This window comes from Limanda limanda, chromosome 1 (genome assembly GCF_963576545.1).
Source record: "Limanda limanda chromosome 1, fLimLim1.1, whole genome shotgun sequence".
NCBI classification, from domain to species: Eukaryota; Metazoa; Chordata; class Actinopteri; order Pleuronectiformes; family Pleuronectidae; genus Limanda; species Limanda limanda.
The window spans coordinates 2,836,621-2,849,058 of NC_083636.1; the positions used below are offsets into that span (position 1 = coordinate 2,836,621).

The 12,438-nt window shown below is 42.6% G+C and overlaps 1 protein-coding gene across 1 annotated transcript in view; it reads left to right on the forward strand.

The window, feature by feature from the left end:
* LOC132998688 (transcription factor 4-like) overlaps nucleotides 1–12,438 on the forward strand; it is a 161,534-nt gene that overhangs the window by 76,054 nt on the left and 73,042 nt on the right. The window contains exon 7 of the mRNA XM_061068421.1: nucleotides 7,183–7,185. Within this exon, the coding sequence (XP_060924404.1) occupies nucleotides 7,183–7,185 (3 nt within the window). The remainder of the gene's footprint in view (nucleotides 1–7,182; nucleotides 7,186–12,438) is intronic.

A 12,438-nucleotide genomic window follows, 5' to 3' on the forward strand; every position in this document is an offset into this window, starting at 1 on the left:
CTATCTATCTATCTATCTATCTATCTATCTATTTATCTATCTATCTATCTATCTATCTATCTATCTATCTATCTATCTATCTATCTATCTATCTATCTATCTATCTATCTATCTATCTATCTATCTATCTATCTATCTATCTATCTATCTATCTATCTATCTATCTATAAATTATTTTATTTCATTCATTCTCCATATATATGACAAATAAATATATTTGAAGTTTAATACTTTACAGTTCAACCATTGACTTTATTATAAATAATTATACATAAAAAGAAAACACAAATACAAGCAAATATTTACAGTTAAAGAAGACCAATTGTTTTTCTACTCTTAAACATAAATCCACATGTTGTCTGCATCATTTGTTATTTAACAATAATCAGGGATATATATATTTAAATACAAATATATACAATATATGTATTTAATAGCTTGATGGACATTGATGGTTTCAGTCGTTCTGTTTAATAACCGGAGAACAAGGTTGATCAAACCACACAGAGTGATTGACAGCTGTCCATCGTGGTTGCCAGGGGCAACTGGGCTGAGCATCACTGTCGAGCCTCGTGAATGAAGAGAACACAGAAAGAAAGAAGGAAAATAAAGTGAAGCAGACATACTATATATATTTTTTATAAAATATATGAATATATATACCAGTGATTCTTCTGAAGGACTTGTGCTCTTCTGTTTGGACTTCAAACGTAGAAAGACCTTCCTCACTTTTAGTTTTGATGTGTTTCTTTCTGTCGTGGGGATTTGACCCTGACAACCCTGTCAACACACACACACACACACACACACACACACACACACACACACACACACACACACACACACGGACACACACACAAAGAGACAGAACATTCCGCTCATACCTGCCGGTGCCAAATGTGTCAGTTGTCCTGGAATAGTTTTCACACAGAATCTTTCCACTGGAGGATAAAATATAAAAATAGCTGCCGGTCGACTCTGAGTCTCTTTTATTTTTAATAAATTCACTCCTTCATTTAATTTATTCACTCGTTCATTTGTTTGATTCACTCGTTCAACACTTTATCAGTCAATCTGTTCACAATGTGTCTGCAGATTTATTTATTTTAATCTTTTGTTGGGTTTGTATTTGTAATTTCTGAAATCTGCTTAAATCCTTTGACTGCTCATTCATTCATCCATCTATGTATTCATCCAACCATGTATTCATCCATCCATGTATTCATCCAACCATGTATTCATCCATCCATCTATCCATCTATCCATCTATATATCATCCGTCTATCCATCCATCATCCATCCATCCATGTATTCATTTATTCATCCATCCATCCATTTATTCATCCATCCATACAGCTATCGATCCATCCATCCAGCTATCCATCCATCCATTCATCCATCCATCCATCTATCCATGTATTCATTTATTGATCCATCCATCCATCTATCCATCCATCTATCCATCCAGCTATCCATCCATCTATCCATCCATCCATCCATGTATTAATTTATTCATCCATCCATCCATCTATCCATCTATCCATCTATATATCATCCGTCTATCCATCCATCATCCATCTATCCATGTATTCATTTATTCATCCATCCATCCATCTATCCATCTATCCATCTATATATCATCCGTCTATCCATCCATCATCCATCCATCCATGTATTCATTTATTCATCCATCCATCCATTTATTCATCCATCCATACAGCTATCGATCCATCCATCCAGCTATCCATCCATCCATTCATCCATCCATCCATCTATCCATGTATTCATTTATTGATCCATCCATCCATCTATCCATCCATCTATCCATCCAGCTATCCATCCAGCTATCCATCCATCTATCCATGTATTCATTTATTCATCCATCCATCCATCTATCCATCTATCCATCTATATATCATCCGTCTATCCATCCATCATCCATCCATCCATGTATTCATTTATTCATCCATCCATCCTTTTATTCATCCATCCATACAGCTATCGATCCATCCATCCAGCTATCCATCCATCCATTCATCCATCCATCCATCTATCCATGTATTCATTTATTGATCCATCCATCCATCTATCCATCCATCTATCCATCCAGCTATCCATCCATCTATCCATGTATTCATTTATTCATCCATCCATCCATCTATCCATCTATCCATCCAGCTATCCATCCATCCATGTATCCATTTATTCATCCATCCATGTATTCATTTATTCATCCATCCATCCATTTATTCATCCATCCATCCATCTATCCATCCATCTATCCATCCAGCTATCCATCCATCTATCCATGTATTCATTTATTCATCCATCCATCCATCTATCCATCTATCCATCCAGCTATCCATCCATCCATGTATCCATTTATTCATCCATCCATGTATTCATTTATTCATCCATCCATCCATTTATTCATCCATCCATCCATCTATCCATCCAGCTATCCATCCATCCATCTATCCATCCAGCTATCCATCTATCTATCATCCATCCATCCATGTATTCATTTATTCATCCATCCATCCATTTATTCATCCATTCATCTATCCATCCATCCATCTATCCATCCATCCATCTATCCATCCATCCATCCATCCATCCATCCATCCATCCATCCATCCATCCATCCATCCATCCATCCATCCATGTATTCATTTATTCATCCATCCATCCATTTATTCATCTATCCATCCAGCTATCGATACATCCATCCAGCTATCCATCCATCCATTCATCCATCCATCCATGTATTCATTTATTCATCCATCCATCCATTTATTCATCCATCCATCCATCCCTCCATCAGCGTCTCCCTGATCTTTTATTTATACCCAGCTCTCACATCCAGCTGTGGCCTTTGTGCGCAGCTACAACAAACCACAGAGGACAAAAAATATGAAATGAATCAAACGTTAGTGCCTCACTGGCCGTTCTCCTACTGGGCTGCTGTCACATGCTGCTGCTACACAGGCTGAATGGCTCCTGATGGAAATTGTTTGGAAATGGCAGATGAATTAACATGCTGGGCTGAAGTCCAAAAATCCTCCTGGCTGGGTCCTGGGCTGTTAGTGAACGAGAGAGAGGGAGAGAGAGAGAGAGAGAGAGAGAGAGAGAGAGAGAGAGAGAGAGAGAGAGAGAGAGAGAGAGAGAGAGAGAGAGAGAGAGCGAAACACTTAGCAGGGAGGATGAGCTCACGCTAACAGCAGGAAGATTCCCACTGACCCCAGTTTGTTCCACCAGTCTCCGACCAAACCAAACACCAGCTCCTGCCATCGGAGCTTTGAGGTGATTTCAGTTTTGAGGTGATTTCAGTTTTGAGTTCCATGTTTTAATCTTTATTTTTAGACAGTGGAGGTTTTTTAAATTTACACGTGATAATTAGGTTTGTGAGCTGAGGAGCAACCAGAGACTTCAGATCTCCAGCTGAGCTCCAGGAACATTCATCTCACACAACTGCCTTTTCATTTTCAGTACATTAAATCAATCTGACACCAGTTTTTTGTCATTTTATCATAAATAACCGACAGTGATTTATGATTTCTGAGTGGACACAGAAGCCGTGTTTGTTTCTGAACATTTCCTCACGTCGGTTGAAGATGTGTCAGATTAACAGTTGGTATTTCTCTGATTTGAACTCAGACTCTTTCCTGCTTGTGGCCGTTTTTCTGCAGAAATCTTGCGTTTGCTTATTTCTCTGGTTCTGGCACCGGAAGAGGAAGAACAATCCCTCTTCTTTCTCTCTCGTTTCCAACCACGGAGACAATCATAAACAGAGATTTCAGAGATCTGGAATCATATTTGGTTCCTCAGTTCATAAACCAAAAGATCCGAAAACAAACGAATCACTATTGATTCCCTGATTTTCTCAGGGACAATCATTTATTAAATATAATATTTCCTCCCTGTCGATCAGCAGTGGTGATATTCAAGGGTCAGAAAATAGATGATTTACCAAATCTATCTATCTATCTATCTATCTATCTATCTATCTATCTATCTATCTATCTATCTATCTATCTATCTATCTATCTATCTATCTATCTATCTATCTATCTATCTATCTATCTATCTATCTATCTATCTATCTATCTATCTATCTATCTATCTATCTATCTATCTATCTATCTATCTATCTATCTATCTATCTATCTATCTATCTATCTATCATTCTATATATGTTATTCTTTCATTCCTTCTCGATATATATGAGAAATAAATATAATTGAAGTTTAATACTTTACAGTTCAACCATTGACTTTATTATAAATAATTTTACAAAGATTTACCAAACAGCGCCGAATGCTCTCAGAACATTTCCACCCAACACATCACTTTGTATTTCCTGCACATCACTGAGTTGTGTAGTTGTTTGTGTGTTTGTGTGTTTGTGTTTGTGTGTTCGGGCCGAGGCGGCTGCGTGCTGGTTGAACTGGGAACCTGACGGGTTTCGTGCTGCAGCTCTCCTGGCTCCTCCCACTGAGGGTTGGGGGCTGGGTAACGTGGCGTCCTGCCAAGGTACCAACCCCCAACTCCCCCCCCCACAAGCCATTGTCTGCTGGCAGGAGGTGGCATGAATACACTCGCAACTCTGAGCACGGAGAAGAACTGAGTCTGTGGTTTGGGTGCATGCAACTTTTTAAAATTACACATATTTATGTGATGTTTTCATGTGGATTATCGGCACCAGATTATATTTTCTAAACTACTCTCATTGTTTTGGGGTCAAAGGGTCAGAGGGTTAAATTAAATTCAGGTTGCTTTAACAGCAGATGAGAAAACATCAGTTGAGAAGCTGTTTTCTCATCGTATTGAATCATCTTCATCATCCACCCTGTTGATTGGTTAATGTCACCGCTCCTCTTCCTCTTTCCTCTCCTCTTCCTCTTATCTCTCCTCTTCCTCTCTGCTCTCCTCTTCCTCTCTCCTCTCTTCCTCTCATCGCTCCTCCTCTTCCTCTCACCGCTCCTCTTCCTCTCACCGCTCCTCCGCTTCCTCTCTCCTCTCCTCTTCCTCTCTCCTCTCCTCTTCCTCTCTCCTCTCTTCCTCTCACCACTCTTCTTCTTCCTCTCACCACTCCTCCTCTCCCTCTCACCTCTCCTCTTCCTCTCACCGCTCCTCTTCTTCCTCTCACCGCTACTCTTCCTCTCACTGCTCCTCTTCCTCTCACCACTCCTCCTCTCCCTCTCACCTCTCCTCTTCCTCTCACCACTCCTCCTCTCCCTCTCACCTCTCCTCTTCCTCTCACCACTCCTCATCCTCTCACCGCTCCTCCTCTTCCTCTCACCGCTCCTCTTCTTCCTCTCACCCCTCCTCTTCCTCTCACCTCTCCTCTTCTTCCTCTCACCTCACCTCTCCTCCTCTCCCTCTCACCGCTCCTCCTCTTCCTCTCACCACTCCTCCTCTTCCTCCTCTCACCGCTCCTCTTCCTCTCACTGCTCCTCCTCTTCCTCCTCTCACTGCTCCTCTTCCTCTCACCGCTCATCTTCTTCCTCTCACCGCTCCACTTCCTCTCACTGCTCCTCCTCTTCCTCTCACCACTCCTCTTCCTCTCTCCTCTCCTCTTCCTCTCAACTCTCCTATTCCTCTCTCCTCTCCTCTTCCTCTCACCACTCCTCTTCCTCCTCTCTTTGATGCAGATCTTCACACTGTAATTGACTCGACAGATACTTTAAAGCTCAGTTATCACATGTCAGGAGCATTTCTTCACCTGTCAGGGAGATGCAGTGTCAGCGTGTTTTCATTACAGGAACAATTTACAGAGTTTGATCAAATGTCGGGAACATTATGTGTTTACTTGTTTCTCTGACAAGAACCTTTTGGAGTCGTATGAGTGACGACAGTTTCCTCTGAGACGACAAGTGAAGCATCGACTGACGTTTTGCTTATTTACAAACAAGTCATCGTCGCATGTTGTTCCACAATTAGAGCAATAATCTAGATTATCTTCTCTAGCGCCACCCTCTGGTCAAACGTTCCACATTTATCTGAATCATCTGTACGGTTTCTTTTTGATCTTCTCTGGTTCCGTTGGTGTTTCTGTGGCTTCACAGCTGCTGAGAGAATCACCTGAACTCTCATAACCACATAGAACCCTCATGGGGAGTGTAATGTGCAGCGAGTACACACACACACACACACACACACACACACACACACACACACACACACACACACACACACACACACACACAGACACACACTTAGCTGTGCTATCTAAAGCCATCTAAAGGGAGGTTCTGTCTACATAAGCAGAAAAACCCACATCATCAGAATGAAGGGATGGGAGAAGATGATCCCCCTTATCTCTCTCTCTCTCTCTCTTTCACACACACACACACACTCACTATCCGTCTCTCTCTCTCTCTTACATGTTACCACTTTGTTATACTGTCTCTCGCCCCCTCTCTTACTTCTTCTGTGTATCCCTCTGTCTCAATGTTTTTATAGTTTTTCTACCTCTAGTAATTTTTCTTCTTTCCTCTGAACACACACATGCACACACACTTTTTCTCACACACACACTCACATACACACACACACTCTCACACACACAGACACACACTCAGCCACACCAAAGCATGTCATTCATCTGGTTATCTCCTCACAGATCAGGAGGTTGGTCGTGGGCCGGCAGCTACAGCTGAGGCAGCATCAGCCTGAATGTGAGGTTCTGGTGAAATGCAACACGAACAAAGCCTATAACCCCCCCCAAACACACACATACACACACATACACACACACACACAAACACACACTTCAATATACACACTCACCCAAATCAGTCGGTGAAAAGTGCTGAAGGCTTCGTTTTGAAGCTCAGAGTTTCAGAGGAGCTTAGAAGCTGCATTTACCTACTATAAAAAGACACACACACACACACACACACACTCTAACACAACATACGCACACACACACACACACACACTAACACACACATTAAAGCACATGTATGTTAATATATACAATATTCCTTACTCATAGATTCACTGTCTCAGACACACACACAAGTATGCATGTGATTTAAGAGTATTTAGATTATATATAAATGTGACATATATACAGTATCAGAGGGTTTGTGGTTCTCTCTCCTCTTCACTGTGCGGCTTCGCTCGACCTCGGGGGGGCGGGGGGGGGGGGGGGGGTGTCACCTAATGGAACAGCAGCAGGTGTCCTCCTCAGCTTCCTGTTCACTCTGCGTCAGTCGTTAACGAGCTGAACTGCTCCTTTAAACACTCGGAGGCTCAACACACACTGACCTGAGTGACTCTGTGACAGGGAGAGAGAGAGAGGGAGAGAGGGGGGGAGAGAGAGAGAGGGAGGGGGAGAGAGAGAGAGAGAGAGAGAGACGGAGAGAGAGAGGGCAACCTCCCCATCTCTCGCCCTGTCACTGTTTCTCATTGCTCTCTGTGTCGTCGTTCTCACTCCTTCCATCCTCTCTCTCTCTCTCGCCCTCTCTCTCTCTCTCTCTCTCTCTCTCTCTCGCCCTCTCTCTCTCTCGCCCTCTCTGTCTCTCTCTCTCTCTTTTTCTCTCTCTCCCTCTTTCTCTCTCTCTCTCCCTCTCTCCCTCTCTTCCTGTCAAGATGCAGTTCCTCTACTGATCTGTGGAATGTGTCAGGCATCTGTGTGTGTGTGTGTGTGTGTGTGTGTGTGTGTGTGTGTGTGTCCCCCTATGGAAGGCCCACAGTTCCTGTGCGTGGGCGTCACGGTGGAATCTGGTCACCGAGGCTACATGTGTGTGTTCATCATCACTTCATTATCTCCGTCCCTATTGGCCGGTGTTCTGACCAATGACGTGTCAGCAGGAAGTACAGTCCCCCCCCCAACAGCTGGTCTGAAGTCCAGGGAGAAAAAAACAAAAAACAAGGGCGAGTTTACATGAAGAGAGATAGTCATAAAGCTGCCGGGAGGCTAATCTACCTCTGTGTGATTATTATTAATATATGTTATATATATATGTTTTAATTATATAATTAAAGATTGAGGACGCTGTCTGACACCAACAGAAAAAAGAATCATAAATCTATTTAACAAAATTAAAGGAAGAACAAACTCATTTGTTTTTAATAATTCTAAATCATTTTTAAATAATCTGTCGACGTTGTAAATAACTCGCGTCTTTACATCCATCAATCTATTCTGTCTGTGCATCTCTGTGTGTGGTGAGATGTTTCACTCACAGCTGCTCTCCAGCTCTGCACACACACACACACAGACACACACACAAACACACACACACACACACACACACACGGACACACACACACATCCAGCTGCTCAAAGCTCTCAGGAGACTCTCAGCCGTCATTTAGTCTCATCTGCCGGCCGCACAGATCGACACTTTATTTAGTTTTACTATCGATCACAAACACACACACACTGCTGGACTCAGTTATACTGTGTGTGTCTGTGTGTGTGTGTTCAAACATCAGCTCTGACAGCAGCCTGTGTGTGTGTTTTATCTTCTATATGAACATTCCCCCTGTCGGGACCACCCGGTTTCTCTGTGGTCTGATGGAACTCCCTGGTTGCTTTAGCTGTAAAGTAAAAATATTAAGTAGAAAATCATTACATTTAATTCATAAACCAAATTTCTGTTGAAGATCAACGTCACAATATTTCTGACTGTCGATCGAGTTTATTAAAATAATGTAACTCGGTGTCTCAGTGGTTTTAAAGCTGCTCCAGATATAAGGGTCTGTGCTGTTAGAATGAAAAGAGGAAACTGGGATAAGAAGTGAGCTGCTCTGTATCAGTGGAGTTAACCTGTGTGTCTGACATCAAACACTGTGCTGTCACACACACACACACACACACACACACACACACACACACACACACACACACACACACACACGCACGCACGCACGCACGCACGCACGCACGCACGCACGCACGCACGCACGCACGCACACACACACACACACACACACACACACACACACACACACACACAGACACACAGACACACACACACACAGAGAAACTGTGACTACAACAGCTGGTAACAGACAGAGAACAGAACTGAGCTGTCACGCACAACACTACACACACACTACACACACACTACACACACTACACTACAGAAGAGACACAACAATGTTGAATACACAACACATTCACACACTGACACATCTGTATGTGCGCGTTTTTCATTTACGTTCTATTCTTTAAAAAACTGACAACGTTTCTCACTAATGACAAACTCCTCTGACACGTGAAGAGATTCACGTTTGAGATAAATCTGGAAATCTGGAGTTTTGTGCTGAGCTGGAATCAAACCTTTAAGACAAAGAAATGTAGTTTGAGTCTTGATATTTTACAGTTTAATCATTAACTTCATTATTAATAAAAATAAAACACAATTAGACAGAACTTCAAGTAAGAAAATTCAAATTTTTTAACATCAAATACAAAAATCATTCTTGTTTATTCTGTAAAAGTTTTCTCATCAGCAAACAGAGCTGGAATCAAAGAAATGTAGTTTAAATCTCGATATTTTACAGTTTAACCATAAACTGTAAAATATCACAAAAAAGAGAGAAATTGAATTAAGAAAATCCTAATTTTTTAATGTCAAATACAACCATCATTCACATTTGAATGTTTATTCTGTAAAAGTTTTCTCATCAGCAAACAGAGCTGGAATCAAATAAATGTAGTTTGAGTCTTTTTATTTTACAGTTTAACCATACACTTTATTATTAATCAAAAGAAAACATAAATAGACAGAACTTCAATTAAGAAAATCCAATTTTTTAAAGTCAAATATAAACATCATTCTTGTTTATCCTGTAAAAGTTTTCTCATCAGTAAACAGAATCTGAAAGTCTTCTATCAGCGGATTTTTAAATCTCTCGACCTCTGAACTTCCTGGTGTGTGTGTTATATTGTGTATACTTCGTGGTGCAGGTACAGGTGTGTTACACGTTGTGTGTGTGTGTGTAGAAGGTCGACTCGTTGTCGTTCCCTCCCCCCCCCCCCCGTGGTTGAGTCTCTGGCTCTGATGAGTAAAGTGAAGTCAGCTGGGAGCTGGTGCATGATGGGAGTGATCAGTTCAAGATGGCACCGCAGGGAAGTCTATTTCTCATTCCTACTTTCATCTCTAAATATAAATCTGTCTCTCCATCTATCATTCATTCACTTCCCGTCTCCTCCCCTCTCTTCCTTCATCGTCCCTGTCTTCTCCTCTTCCTCTCTTCCTCTCTCTCTCTCTCCATTTGTCTGTCCTAACTTCCTCCTGCACTTGCTTTCTTTTCCTTTTCTTCCTCCCTCTGTTTTACGTCTGTGCATTCCAGGATCTCTTTGCTCTAACCCTCCTCTTCCTTTCTTCATCCTTTGATTCTCTTCTATCATGTTCTTCTCCTGCTTTTTCTTCTTCTTCTTCCTCAAACTTCTTCCTTCTTTCCTTCCCTCTTCCAACAATTTCCCTTCTTCTTGTTTTATTCTCTTTCTCCTTATCTTTCCTTCTTCCTCCATCCTTCATTCCTTTTCTACTTTCTTGCTTCTTCTTCTAAACGTTCCCTCTCTCCTTCCTTTCCTCTTGTCACCTCATTCCTCCCTCCTATGGCTCCTTCATCCTTTCTCTCTCTCTCGCCATTCGTCTGTCATTACTTCCTCCTGCACTTGCTTTCTTTTCCTTTTCTTCCTCCCAGTGTTTTACGTCTGTGCATTCCAGGATCTCTTTGCTCTTCCTTTCTTCATCCTTCGATTCTCTTCTCTCATGTTCTTCTCCTCCTTACTTCTCCTTCTTCTTCTTCCTCAATTACTTCTGTTCTTCTTTCCTTCCCTCCTCCAACAAGTGTTATCTCCAACATTTTCCGTTCTTCTTCTTTTATTCTCTTTCTTCTTTCTCTTTCCTTCTTCCTCCATCCTTCACTCATTTGCTACTTTCTTGCTTCACCTTCTCAACCTTCCCTCTCTCCATCCTTTCCTCTTGTCTCCTCATTCCTCCCTCCTATTGCTCCTTCATCCTTTCATCCTTGTCATCTTTCACTCTCTCCTCCTCTCATTCTTCTCTTCCCTCACATCCTGTCGTACTCTTCTCTTCTGTTTTACTTCCAACTTGTCCTTTGAACTCCTTCTGATCTAATAACTTCCTCTCCCCTCTCCACTTCATTCCTCCATCACTCCTCCTCCCGGTCTCCTCATCACCTCTCCTCCTTTATTCTCTCCCCCTCTCTTCTCCTCTTCCCTCTTTAACCCCCGTTGTTCCTCACATACTCGTCTCCCCAGGTTCAACTTCCATCCTTCCTGCATTTCTCTTATTTCCTCATTTTGAAATACCCTTTCCTTGCCTGGCTCCCTCCTCCTCCTCTTCCTCCTCCTCCTTCATCCTCCTCCTCCTCCTCCTCCTCCTCACCCCCCCGCTCCCAGTGCTGACAGTGTGGAAGCAGGAAGCTGCCAGATATTGTGAGGTGTAATGTGCTGTCTGATTCCTCTCTAAGTGTTCTTAAACGATCGCTATTTATTTGTCAAGCCAAGCGTTGAACGCTAATTAAGGAAAAATGCTTTGAACTGCTGTGTGTGTGTGTGTGTGTGTGTGTGTGTGTGTGTGTTTGTGTGTGTAGTAGCTGTTAGAAGACGGAGGAAGTGTCATTGGGTAGTCGATCCCTCGTTGCTTGGAGTGCTACTGCAGATGAGTTTGGGTATTTGTGTGTTTGTGTGTGTGTGTGTGTGTGTGTGTGTGTGTGAGATATCTGTCCCTGTGGCTCTTCTTGCTCTGACATCATTCTACACACACACACACACACACACAGTAGCAGGTGTTTCGGTGCTGATGTGAATGGCGTCTTTGTTTGTGTGTTTGTCTTCTCACTTCAGTTCTGCAGCATGATGCTTGTCTGTCATGTGACACCATCACATTTCCCCTCGGGCTAGAACAAACGACCTTTGACCCCGGGCTGAGGTTTGTTCTCATCCTCTTTGGAACACGTCCTGACTCCGGGTCGTGTGTGAACGCTCCTGTCGAGTCGTGTGATGTGAGGTTTGTGTGTCTGGCTCCAGATTCCAGTTAAATTCATGGTCTCTGCTGGTTTTACTGTTTCAGGTAAAACAGCCTCAGGTCCGCTCTCCCTCAGGAGTGTGTGCATGTGTGTGTGTGTCTGTGTGTGTGTGTGTATCTGTGTGTGTGTGTCTGTGTGTGTGTGTGTGTGTGTGTGTCAGCTGGAGCGAAGCTGGCATACAGGTGCGCCGCCGCCTCGCCAGCACTTCCTGGTAATTAATGACTTCTTCCAGCCCCCCCCTCCTCTCTCTCTCTCTCTCCTTCTCTCTCTCTCCCTCCATCTCTCATTGCGATAGTGGGAATTGATGACTTGTGAGCATTTGCTTTCTCAGTCACTTGAGGACAGAGGAAGGAGGTGAGGAGACGAGATCAATAAAAAACAACTTGACAGGAGTCGTTTGGGAAAATACCTCTGATC